General features: G+C 31.4%; 1 protein-coding gene across 1 annotated transcript in view; it reads left to right on the top strand.

Moving 5' to 3' along the window:
- LOC139524437 (sodium/hydrogen exchanger 8-like) overlaps nt 1–14,275 on the top strand; it is a 94,218-nt gene that overhangs the window by 58,989 nt on the left and 20,954 nt on the right. Inside the window, exons 4-6 of the mRNA XM_071319210.1 lie at nt 10,627–10,676; nt 11,588–11,671; nt 12,356–12,457. Coding sequence (XP_071175311.1) covers nt 10,627–10,676; nt 11,588–11,671; nt 12,356–12,457 — 236 coding nt within the window. The remainder of the gene's footprint in view (nt 1–10,626; nt 10,677–11,587; nt 11,672–12,355; nt 12,458–14,275) is intronic.

Raw genomic sequence — 14,275 nt, 5'->3', positions numbered from 1 at the left:
GTTGTTTATATGATGTTCGTTTTGTTTTATTTCGTGTAAAAAAGATGGTTTGGTGAAAATAACCTGCAAGTTTATTTTGGCAGCTACATTTTTTTCACCTTTTGGGAGAAAAATATCCTTAACAGATACGTTTTCTGTGTCAATGACCTTGGTCAAAGTCCAGCAATAGGCAGAAGCAACTGTGAATATCTGTTGTCTTGTCAGAGACACACTGGATACAAGGTAGAAAGGTTCTAGATTGCTGATAAAATTTGTGTAAATTTCTAAATCACATTGGTTACTCCCATTCATCTGAAAGTAAAATATTGAGTACCTTTAATATAATTACAAACCTATCTCTTTTGATCACTTATTTTCTTTCATTTGTTCAGTTTAAACGGGATTTTACCTGAACTATCCAAACATTTCATACGTATATATTTTAACAGTTACATTGTACAGGTAAAAGTGCTTGTTTATTTTAATAAGTTCTGCTCACGCCTCAAGACAGTGATAAGAGAATTACCGATGGACTGAGCAGGGTGATATAGACGAAGGAAAGGATGATGAACATACAATACTTGTCCCTTCATGTAAAACAATAGCCATCAATGAAATAGTCAATAGATTTAGTTTCAGCACCTACAAAAACATTGTTGGTTGGTCTGTTTCTCAAATACTATATGCAAAAAGTCCACTATATTTGTTTTATGAAATGATCGTAAGGTTAAGGTAAACATATATATATGTGTCTGAAAAGGTTCATCTGACTTTCATTAAGTGATACTAGTGATGCTAGTAGTAAAAACTTCATCTTGAAGACTTTGAACGAAAATTTAATCATGATCAGAAGAGCAGGGAAGACATTAATTTTCTGTGTGTGCTCTCTTATTATAGGTCGGTCATTTAAAGACGTATCAACCGTATCATATACGTTGACGTATCCGCATCTGCAGATATACCAAAAAACAGTATATGATACCAAGCTTTAATTTAATGTACTTTCAATAATGCAAATGGGCGACTGATTAATTTCTTATGCAGCAATTTACAAAACAATTAGGAAATTATATATCGAGTTTTTGTGGAATATATATGTAACCCGACTTTTAAAGATATTCCGAATAGTTGGAACAGTTTACATGCATGATAGGAGTGAATACGGTAAAATCGTTTGTTTGTGTGTGAACTTGTGCTCACGTAAAAAAAATTGTTATTAAATTGACAAATAGAGTGATACTCAGTACTTTTCTATTACCTTTTTTGATAAAATCGCAAATGAACAATATTCAAAGTCCCTTGCATGTATAAGTAGTACATTAGATTTTTTTGTGTATATTCATATAAGATCTTGAAATAGTTTTTTAACTAGATTATTAAAGGATTGTGTATAGATATTGTGTTCCTGCCCTACATTGGCTCCTTTTTAAGGGCATGTAAAAGTAGTTGACAGAACTCCTTATTTATTTTCTTACAAAACACCACTATCACAAATATTCAAAGTGTATGTTTCATTGTTTCGAAGAGATTCCATTTTTTTTTTAAAATGCATGGTCTTATTAATGGGATCACATAATATTTTTTTATGTATCCGCATCTGCAGATATATAAAAAAATACGATACGATTGATAAGTTTGTAAATGACCGACCTCTATCAGAAAGTATTAAGAAAAATAAGCTTTGAATTGTTTTTCTGAGTTGCTATATATGTTAACATCAGGGATCACATAAACTTGTTCAAGTGTTTATAGAGCTACCTATACTTCCTATAGACCAAATGAGATAGCTTCAAGGGACTATAGGTCCCTATATGACCTACAATAATGAGCAAAACCCATACTGTAACATCAGGTATAAAAGGTCCAGACATATATATATATATTGTTTATAAGACAGTACTACTAGAATATAGATTCTTAATACATGTACTGTGAACTCATTTTCGTATGCCTGTTTACAGGATGTATTATGGTATACCGTTAACATGTCAGACGATAACTCAATAACGCTTATCAAAGTAAATCAATTTGCATGAAACTTTGGTTAAATTGTTTTTATCTATTGACATGAGCTCCCTTTGGATTTTTATAAATTTAAGATTTCATGTTTCCGAGTTATGGCGTTTTATTCTTTAAAAAAAGGGGGATTTTCCAGTTTCAGACAATAACTCAAGAACACTTTCACCAATTTGCAAGAAACTTTGATGAATTGTTTATATGTATTGATGTGAGCTCCCATTCGATTTTTATTTCGCCTTGACGGAGTCAAAAATCGAGACATAGGTATGCTGTTTCCGGCGTCGGCGGCAATGGCGCCGTCAACAATGTATTACTTTGTGATTAGGTCTAGTTTATGGTGAACCACAAGTGGTAGGTCAATCATATTTGGTATGCAGTTGTATAAGGATTGGCACATCTCATTTCCATGGAGATTATTTGGCCTTGCCCCCTCAGTCATGGTCTATTGACTTTGAAACCTTTGCTTATTTTACATGTATTAGTTTGTGATTAGGTCAGTTTATGGGGAACCACAAGTGGTAGGTCAATGATATTTGGTATGCAGTTGTATAAGCATTGGCATATTTCATTTCCATGGAGATAATTTGGCTCCGCCCCCTTAGTCATGGTCAATTGACTTTGAAACTTATCTTAGTTTATATGTATTAGTTTGTGATTAGATCAGTTTAAGATGAACTGCTTATGTTAAGTCAATGATATTAGGTATGCAAATTTATTGGCATTTGCAAATATTGTTTCCATGGAGATTATATAGCCCCATCCCCTCTTCATGGTTCATTGACTTTGATACTTTTACATAGTTTACAAGTTTATGTTTGTATTTAGGTTTGGGAACGACTTATAATAGTTAAGTCAATGGTATTTGGTATGCAGTTGTATTAGCATTGGCACATCTCAATTACATGGAGATTATTTAGCCATGTAATTCATGCAGTCATGGTTGATTGACTTTGAATATAATATTTGCATAACTTGTGTAAGATGTTAAAGTACTTCTATTTTGATTTCAACATTTGCATAATCAAAATTACAAAAAGGCGAGACATATCTATTATTATTATTATTATTATTATTATTATTATACAGTATTTATAACAGCACATTATATAAAACTAACATTACTCTAAGCGCTTTACAATGTAAATTAATTCACATATATAAGTATTTACAATAAAATATGAAAGCCCATGTTAAAAATTCTAAAACAAACAGATTTTAAAAATATAGCACTGCATGATAAACATTAAGATTTATATAAAACGGGCATGATAAAATTAAGGAGATATTGAATCCGTACCAATAAAAGTAAGTTAAAAATATCTCTGTGATAACAGTTTATTATGAATTTTAGATATTTTTTTTCCAAGTTATGGGGTTTTATTCATTAAAAATGGGGATTTTCCAGTTTTTTGACTGCTTTGAGCAGTTTTCATGAAACTAAAGTGACTGTTTTGTATCTATCAATTTTACTTTTTTTTTTTTATAAATTTCTGTTATGACATTGAGACGTTATTGAACTTTATTCTTTGAAAAAGTGACGGGTGTATCCTGCCCTCATGGCGCAGCTGTTTATTATTTGTGGGATACCAATTTTTGTGGATTGTGTTGGTAAAGGTAAACCATGAATTGAAATATTCAACGAAGTACAAATTTGCTACAGGCATGTATGCAGATTTTTGCAAAACTGAGAATTTTTCCTCAAGCCATGAAAATTGGTACCCACGAAAACAAACGAATCAAAGTATTTTTTACCTGGTAAGTCATCTTGGTGCAATCTTCTTTCTTCGTTTCCTTTTCTGTGAAAGAAAATAGGATAGTCATTGGGTAAATTTTATCTCGACCTAATCTATCATAATTTCCAGCCGTGCATTTAAATAAGTGACGATTAGAGGCAGGAGCACAGAAATAATTTCTGTATAAATGTACCATTCTCTTCTCAAATAGATATACTGGATTGATGAACATTTGACATAGTGTGTCATTATTGCTAGCTAGTTGTAGCATACATGGACGAATGACTGTATCTTTTGGAGGTATAAGTTTATAGCCTCTGCTCATGTGGAAAATATGATTCATTCTGTCTGAGTTCGACATGTTTTCATGGATAATTGATGTGGGTACTCCAATAAGTTTTAATTTCAGATCAAATGTTTTATACAAAGTAATATTATGACAAAATGCACAGTACTTATTTTTGAATATAATGTCATCATTAACAACGCATGGTCCCACCTGCAGTAAATCATCACTTTGACAAAGGTGTAGAATAGTTGTATTATCTTCCAATGGTGGACATTTAGCCACTGCAAACAGGCCTTTGTATATGTTATCAGATGATTGGTAGCATTGATAATATGGTGTGTATACTGAATTTAACTCTTCATTGTATTTGATGTCAAGACAACAGTCTTTGAACTGATGACATTGTTCGTCACAATTACAATATTGTTCCTCCATTAAAGTTTGTGTAAACTCACAAGTCCCGTACTCATAGCATGGATCTGATAAGACTAAAGCTTCATATGGTGATACACTTGTCGAGTAGGTAAACTGCTGATTGTCCAAAATCCTTGTTTGGTCAGTAACAGAACTTGTTTCCAAATTTTTTAATGCAGTAAAATTGGGTTCCGTAGATCTTGATCCAATGTTCACTCCAAGAACAAACCAGTGTTGGAAGAAATAGTTTAGTAAAAATAGTATTACAATGTAATAAGTCATGATTAACAAGCTTTGGTGATCGAGTTCAAGCTAGAAGATCTATGTTGTATTACTTTTAGCCATTATATCGTGTATATATAGGCATGTGATCGATAATTTTCACACAAAATAAAAAGCAATTTAACATGCACAAATGATGCACAGGATGATATATAAATTATATATTTATATACCTGTGCAATTTGATAGGTTGAAATAAACGTTAATTAATTTCTTTTCCAGTTCGTTTGTTATGGCTTTATTTCTAATGGTACTTAAAATGAATTCAAAAGAATGAATGTCAAAATCTACTGAAAATGTTTTAATTGTTGTAAATTTGCAATCATCGTTTAGTTCTCAGGCAATTCATGTGTATAAAACTGAACGAATTTCATTATTTGAAAAAAGGGATATGTTATATAATTATACGGCCCTCATAAAAAGTTAATGTTATGGTGTTATTAACTGGCTGTTTCTGTATTGGCACTGGTATAGATTGAAGGTTTGCTGCATTGGCCTCGAGACCCGTATGTTCGAGGGCCAATACAGCTGACCGAGAATCTATACCAGTGCCAATACAGAAACAGAGGACTTGAATGTGTAGTCAGTGATGTCATCATTTGGGGTGGAGTCATCACTTATGGTGTAGTTGGTAGTCTCATCAACTAGGTGGTGTCATCGTTAAATAAACTCATCATAGATACCAGGACTAAATTTTGTATATACGCCAGTCTACAAAAGACTCATCAGTGACGCTCAAATCCAAAAAAGTTAAAAAGGCCAAATAAAGTACGAAGTTGAAGAGCATTGAGAACCAAAATTCGTAAAAATTTGCCAAATCCAGCTAAGGTAATCTATGCCTGAGGTAGAAAAGCCTTAGTTTTTCAAAAATTCTAAATTTTGTAAACACTTAATTTATAAATATAACCATATCAATGATAATTCATGTCAGTAAGATGTAGTTAATGGTGTCATCATTTAGGGTTAATTTGGTGGTGTAATCATTTAGGGTGTAGTTGGTAGTCTCATCATCTAGGTGGTGTCATCATTGGGATGTAGTTAGTGGTGTCATCATTTAGGGTGTATTTGGTGGTATCATTACATAGTTGGTAGCTGGTGGTATCTTAATTTGAGGCGTAGTTGGTGGTGTCATCTTTAGAGGTGTAGTTAGTGGTGGTATCATTGGTGGTGTAGTCAGTGATGTCATCATTGGGGTAAAGTTTGTGGTGTCATTATTTGAGGTGTGGTTGGTGGTGTTATCATTGGATGTTAATAAGTTGGTGGTGTCAAAATTTAGGGTGTAGTTGGTTGTGCAACTTTGAAGGTGTAGTTAGTGTTGTTATCAATGAGAGAAAGTTGGTGATGTCATCATTGGGATGTATTTGGTGTTGTCATCATTTGAGGTGAAGTTGCTTGTGTCATCATTGGGGTGTAGTTGGTGATGTCATCGTTTTGGTGTCTTCATTGGAATGTAGTTGGTGGTGTCATCATTTGGGATGTCATTGGTGATGTCATCATTGGGATGTAGTTGGTGGTGTCAGCATTGGGGTGTAGTTGGTGTTTGTTATCTTTGAATTGTAGTTGGTTGTGTCAAAATTTAGGGTGTAGTTGGTTGTGCATCTTTGAAGGTGTAGTTAGTGTTGTTATCAATGAGAGAAAGTTGGTGATGTCATCATTGGGATGTATTTGGTGTTGTCATCATTTGAGGTGAAGTTGCTTGTGTCATCATTGGGGTGTAGGTGGTGATGTCATCGTCTTGGTGTCTTTATTGGAATGTAGTTGGTGGTGTCATCATTTGGGATGTCATTGGTGATGTCATCATTAGGATGTAGTTGGTGGTGTCAGCATTGGGATGTAGTTGGTGTTTGTTATCTTTGAATTGTAGTTGGTTGTGTCATCATTTTTGTATTTGAAAGTCTTCACATTCATGGGACATCTGTGTCCCAATGTAGAAAATCTTCTTTTCATTTGTCCATTTTTCTTTCTTTTTTTTTTCTTTTTTTGCTTTTTATTCTGTAGAATCAAACTAAGCATCAATCATTTACCATGTTTACAGTAAAAGGTATAACAATAGAGGTAGATTGTCTTAAAAAACTCATTGCTATTGAATTTCATTGTTTAAAAAATATTCTAGACTGAACAATTCATTTTCAAGCATTAAAGTATTCCTAATAAAAACGTCTCCCCCTATTTTTTATACGACCGCAAAAATTGAAAAAAAATTTTGGTCCTATATTAGTATCACGTTGGTGTTGTCGTCCATCGTCGTCGTTGTAGTTGTTGTCTGAAGACATTTGGTTTTCGCACTCTAACTTTAGTAAAAGTAAACAGAAATCTATGAAATTTAAACACAAGGTTTATGACCTTAAAAGGAAGGTCGGGATTGATTTTGGGTGTTTTGGTGCCAACAGTTTATTAGGAATTTAAGGGGCAAAAAACAGGTCCCAAATAAGCCAAATGACCATAAAAGGAAGGTTTGGATTGATTATGGGAGTTTTAGTCCCAACGAATTAGGGGCCAAAAGGGTCCAAAATTAACTTTGTTTGATTTCATCAAAAAATGAATTATTGGAGTTCTTTGATATGCCAAATCTAACCGTGTATTCAGATTCTTAATTTTTGGTCCTGTTTTCAAATTGGTCTACATTAAGGTCCAAAGGGTCCAAAATTAAACTTAGCTTGATTTTAACAAAAATTGAATTCTTGGGGTTCTTTGATATGCTGAATCAAACATGTACTTAGATTTTTTGTTATGGGCCCAGTTTTTAAGTTGTTCCAAATCCGGGTCCAACATTATTATATTAAGTATTGTGCAATAGCAAGAAATTTTCAATTGCACAGTATTGCACATTATAGCAAGAAATCTTCAATTGCACAGTATTGTGCAATAGCAGGAAATCTTCAATTGCACAGTATTGCACAATAGCAAGAAATCTTCTATTGCACAGTATTGTGCAATAGCAAGAAATCTTCAATCGCACAGTATTGTCCAATAGCAAGAAATATCTAATTGCACTTACAGTATTGCGCAATAGCAAGAAATTTTCAATTGCAGAGTTTTTATGAAATATTCTTTGAAAATTGAAGTTATCTTTCTTTGTCCAGAATAGTAATTGAATCAACTTAAATCATTGTTTTATGCAATATACAATGTACATTCACTTTTACTACCAACTAATAAATTAAAACAATCTTTACCATTCAGTGATTACAAGCACTTTTTTTACATTTTAATATTTTATGATGTATTTAAATGAGTAGTTATTGTTGCAAACTCCCATCAAAAATTTGAATTGAGATCAGTTTTGGAATAAGGGAAAGGGGGATGTGAGAAAAAAAATTGGGGGGGGGGGGGGGGGTTGTCAATTTTTCTCATTTCAGATTTCATGAATAAAAAGAAAATTTCTTCAAACATTTTTTTTGAGAGGATTAATATTCAACAGCATACTGAATTGCTCAAAGGCAAAAAATGTTTTTAAGTTCATTAGATCACATTCATTCTGTGTCAGAAACCCATGCTGTGTCAACTTTTTAATCACAATCCAAATTTAGAGCTGAATCCAGCTTGAATGTTGTGTCCATGCTTGCCCCAACTGTTCAGGGTTCAACCTCTGCGGTTGTATAAAGCTGTGCCCTGCAGAGCATCTGGTTATACTGTATGTTGTGCTAGTTGATTTTTCATAAATTGATGTTATATATTGAAAAGAAAACACTGATAAAAATAATTTAAATATAATTCTTAGAAGATTCGACTCCTACTTCATTAATTTAAACATACATGATATTTTAATTAGAAAGACACGATATGGATTAACATTAAATTCACATAACATACAAGAAAAAGACCAATCTTTGAAAGGAACAGAACTTTTAGTGCTGTTCTACATTTTGATAAATGATTTGAGGTCTTTGTTGAACGTCATTTTGTGACCTTCAGTTGTTAATTACTGTGTCATTTGGTGTCATGTGAACTAAGAGCTAGCTGTTTCATCTATCTAAAACAGTTGAAGTTTCATAAATTTTTAACCACAACATTTTAGTCTGTTATTAGCTGATATTCAGTTGATTGGTATTATTTTTTTCTTTTTTTTCTTATTTCATCACATAGCTGAAAACAAGATGTCTTTTTTTGTAAATGTTTTATTGGGTTGATGTCGAACCCCCACTTATTTCAATTTATTGAAATGTTATCAAATATTGCATTGATAAATTCAAGCTATAATTTGTGACTTTGCAATATTTCTTTTATTATTTATCTTCATTTTTTTACATTTTCTCTTAAAAAATTAGAGTTCTGAGATCTAAAAACTACTAACAGATATATATATAAAAATGTTCAGTTTTTAATATGTAAATACATACTAACTTCCAAAAAATCAGGAACAATTCTTGTATTTGAAATATGAAATATTTTTTTATAATAAAAAACCTTGACATTCTAAATATTCTGCATTTGATTTTTGTCGAGCCTGTGACTTTTGTCACAGAAAGCTCGACATAATGATAGTGATGCAGCATTAGCTTACTTCTTAAAAGCTTTATATTTTGAACATGTCCAAAGACCTGGATGCTTCATACTTTAATTGTATATGGATGCCTCATGATACGAAGCTTCTGTCAGTTACATGTCCAATGTCCTTGACCTCATTTTCATGGTTCAGTGACTATTTGAAAAAAAAGTTAGGTTTTTTGAAATGTTAAATTCTCTCTTATTATAAGTAATAGGATAACTATATTTGGTATGTGCTTACCTTGCAAGGTCCTCATGCCAGTCAGACAGTTTTCACTTGACCTCAACCTCATTTCATGGATCAGTGAACAAGGTTAAGTTTTGGTGGTCACTCAATTAAAGTCAATATCTCAGATACTATAAGCAATAGGTCTAATATATTTGGTGTATGAAAGGACTGTAAGGTGAACATGTCCAACTGGCAGGTGTCATCTGACCTTGACGTCATTTTCATGGTTCAGTGGTTATGGTTAAGTTTTTGAGTTTTGGTCTTTTTTTTCTAATACTATATGCAATAGGTCAACAGTATTCGGTGTATGGCAATATTCTATGATCTACATGTCAGTCGCGCAGGTTTTATTTGACCTTGACCTCATTTTTACGGTTCATTGCTCAGTGTTGAGTTTATGTGTTTTGGTCTGTATTTATATTTATCTTCATGATCAAGGTGGCTGGTTGTATTTTTTGCAGGTTTAAGTGGTATATGATATTCTGATTTTTATTTTAAATGCATCCTGCAGTCTATATTTGGTGTATGGAAGAATTATTATCTGGCTGTAAATGTCTGTCTGGAATGGTTCATCTGACCTTCACCTCATTTTCATGGTTCATTGGTCAATGTTTAGTTTTCTTGGTTAATGTTAAGTTTATGTGACAGTTGTAATAAAGCTTTATATTTACGAATATCAACATGATATCAATGAAGTAAAGAAGGCGAGACATTTCAGGGTGTGCACTCTTGTTAGCCTATAAAATAAAGTCAAACAGACTTAGAAAAATCTTAATTACAGCAGGTTGCTATATATTTATATTTATTTTTATGTTAATATGGTGTTATGTGACCATGGGTAGTTTACAGTTTAGTCACTGATGAGTCTGATGTAGATGAAACTCTTGTCTGGTTTATTAAATTATAATCCTGGTACCTTTGATAACTATCTACAGAGGTCATCTTGATAGTTAATTAGATGGCGTCAAGACTTAAACACACCCGAAATTCTAATGTATATTTTCTAGAATAATAAATATGCATTGATATATAACTGTTTATTTCAGACCTATTGTGATTGGGATATGTGTTTTAGTATGTTATAAATCAAATATTAGAATATGAGTCAAATCCGTGAACATGAATTTGACAATAAGTGCCTCTTTAAATCATTTATAGCAGATACATAATTTTCATTTTTATTCATTTTTCAGGTGCATTAATTGGTGTTGGTATAAAAATATTGAAGATTGGAAATTGGCAGGTTAGTTTTTATCTTGTATCCAAATAGTTATAAAAAGTAATCCTTTAAGGCTTACTGTTTCTGTCACGGGGTGTCATCAATGTTTTAGTATGTGATTAGGTCAAGTTTTTTTATGTACCACCAGAGGTAGGTCAATGATATTTGGTATGCAGTTGTATTAGGATTGGCACATCTCATTTGTGTAGAGATAATCTTGGCCCTGCCCCCTCAGTTATGGTCTATTGACTTTGAAACTTTATCTTAGTTTTCATGCTAAAGTCTGTGATTAGATCAGTTAAAGGGGAACTATTAGTGGTAGGTCAATGACATTTGGTATGCAGATGTATTAGTGTTGGCATTTCCCATTCTATGGCAGTTGTCTTGTCCTTGACCTTCGTTTAATTGAATGATTTGCATAATTTACATGTTTTAATTTCAACATTTGCATTTAAATATCATCGAAATTACAAAACTCAAAACATAACTCTGTTTCTCTAATTTTTACTTGATTTAACCTTTTCCTGACCTTTTGATTATTAATTGTCATTTAATCAACCTGTGGTTAGTTTGATGTCAGTTGTATTTTAGTCAAAATACAATTATGACCTCAAATGTTCTTGCTTTCCTCTGAAATATCTAATGTGACGTCATGAAAACTGATTCTAGTAAATAGATATCATCTATGTGACTCTTGATGGCCAGTGGCAGAATCTATATTTTAACTATTAATTTAAAAAAAAGAGACTATATAAGGATTATAGAAATGACTTTTAACTTAAGCTGAATTAAGGGGCTAGAAAAGTGGTCTATTTTATGTACAAGAATCTGTTCAGAGTAGTATTAACTGATGAGTATGAATTGCCAAGATAGTAGTACAAATTATTTTTCTTAAAAAGTAAGCATTTACCTATTTTTTTTATTTTTTATTTCAGAATGAAGAAGCATTTCCTCCAACAGTATTCTTCATTGTTTTACTTCCACCAATCATATTTGAGTCTGGTTATAATTTACATAAGGTAACTGAAGAAAAACGCTCTAATATAATGTAAACCAACTAATTTTTGTCAAAACCTATTTTCTGGACTCTTGTGAATATAAAATAATATCAATATGTCTATATGTCAGACTTGGGACTTCCCTTATATTGATACACCAAGAATATTAAAAAAAATAGTAAAAATTGACTCATCAAGTTGACTGGAAAATGGCTATATAAATGTAAATAGATAAATGCAAGCACAGATAGATGTAAAGTTCGACATGTTATGTATATTAACAGAACAAAATGAGCACATGCACAATGAGACTTAACTGAGGTAAAATGTGAATCAAAATAACGGCTTATAAGAAATTATTATTCAATATATATGTCATTCTTGAAATGTGTGCAATAAAAAAAACTTTATTTTATTCAACTTTTACCGTACAAATTGTAGCAACAGCAACTTTAATAGCATAACCAAATTATTTCATGACAATTTTTTAAGGAAATTTCAAACAGTTTATCAATAGATATAAATGATATAGGAAGATGTGGTATGAGTGCCAATGAGCCAACTCTCCATTCAAGTAACAATTTATAAAAGTAAACTTTAATATCAATATACTTATTAAAATATTCTATAAGCATTTATATTGAACTATCATTAACTAGTGCTAATTTGTTGACTGGATATGTATTGGAACTTATTTTTTTACAGGGTAACTTTTTCCAGAATATAGGATCTATATTATTATTTGCTATATTTGGTACTGTTATCTCAGCATTGATTGTTGGAGGTGGACTATACTTACTAGGAAAGGTAATTTACATTTTATATCATTATCATGGGTCAAATTTAATCTTTTTTGTGTACCGGTCAGTGGGACCAGTGGACTGAAATTCTACTTGTCCAGCTCCATGCAAATCTACTGGTCCTGCAAAAATATTCATTTGACAAATACTAAATTATATAAATGATAGATGTTTACTTTTATTTTCATGCTTTCTTTTACATATGCATATGTAAGATAAGAAAGTGCTTTCCTCTTCTTTAATTCCCATAGATTTTTTTGTGCTGTTTTGGTTGTTCATGAGCAAGTTCAAATTCTAACTTAAAATTTGATGATCCTGTTACAAAAATATATTTCTGTTCTATGTACATGTATGTCATCGAAATTTATCAAATATAATACAATTCATTACATTGCAATCGACCATATAATTTAACTACTTGCGATCTTTCCCCCAAGAATTTTGATATTTAAGTTTCCTTTTGTCAATTTCATAAATTTTATGCCGATCTTCCTTTTGTTCGGCGGTATAACTGTCATGGTGTGTTATTTGGCTTAAATTTGTGTTAGTGTTATTTTGGATAAAAAATATGTTTTATTTTAAGAAAGAAATTTTTTATTATGTTTGTATTTAGTAAAATTTTAATTAATTTGTTTATTTAATTTTACCTTTGCTGTGGCAAGTACTCGACTTCTCAGTCAATGCTCAAAGCACTTAGTTTTGAAATGTTAATTGTAATTAGCATAAGTCACTTGGATATTTATCAAAACATTATAGGATTAGGCTTTCTTAATTAAAGTTTATTTTTGCTAATTAGAGTACTAATTACATGTTGAGTCAAATTAAGTTATTTGGTGTTTTAGTATAAATAGCATTGTGAAATTTTGGAAAAGCAGTCACCTTTCGGAAACCTAACCTTTCACTTCTAAGGTCTATTATACTAGATCTGTAAGACTGTCGATCAGTCTAATAGTTGACTTTGTAGTGTTTTGACAAAAATGTATTTTTGACTCACCTTTTATTTTTGAGAATATTTTTAGAAAACAGTCAGTGTTTCGGAAGCGTAACCTCGCACTACTCATGTCATTATACTGGGCCTATAAAACTGTCTACCAGTCTACCAGTTGACTGTGTAGTGTTGAGACAAAATTTATCTCTGACTCATAAATTTAACTTTAGAAAATACTTTTGAGAATCTTTTTGATTTAAGACTTTACATTTTGAATTTGAGATTAAGTTCTATTTATTTATATTTAGTAATTTTGGCATTTAGTTTATATTTTACATTTTAAGGAGAACTAGTTTTACTTTGGATTTGATATTTAGATTTGATACTTTAGACTTTAATTAGATTTGATACTTTAGACTTTAATTAGATTTGATACTTTAGACTTTAATTAGATTTGATACTTTAGACTTTAATTAGATTTGATACTTTAGACTTTAATTAGATTTGATACTTTAGACTTTAATTAGATTTAATACTTTAGACTTTAATTAGATTTGATACTTTAGACTTTAATTAATTTGATACTTTAGACTTTAATTAGGTTATTATTCTTATTTGAAATTGTATACTAATTGATTTGTTATCATCATTCATCTATATTGTTATAGTAATTAAATTATGAAAACCTTCCTTGCGTTTTAGCTATGCTTATCAAAACATTAAGTCTAGCGATAGACTGACCCCCTGTCCCTTGGTCCCAGCACATACGAGTTAGCTCCCCCTTATCTAACAGTGCTCTGGAGTGGACCTTGGTGACATAACTCCTTTCAAAAATTTCCACATTTTTTTTTTTATTGTTACATTTGTTCTTTGTAAAGGACCCGAGATATTAATTAA

The sequence above is a fragment of the Mytilus edulis genome, chromosome 5, assembly GCF_963676685.1.
Source record: "Mytilus edulis chromosome 5, xbMytEdul2.2, whole genome shotgun sequence".
NCBI classification, from domain to species: Eukaryota; Metazoa; Mollusca; class Bivalvia; order Mytilida; family Mytilidae; genus Mytilus; species Mytilus edulis.
Note: the sequence above shows the minus strand (reverse complement) of the source record. Positions and strands in the feature narration are given on the sequence as shown.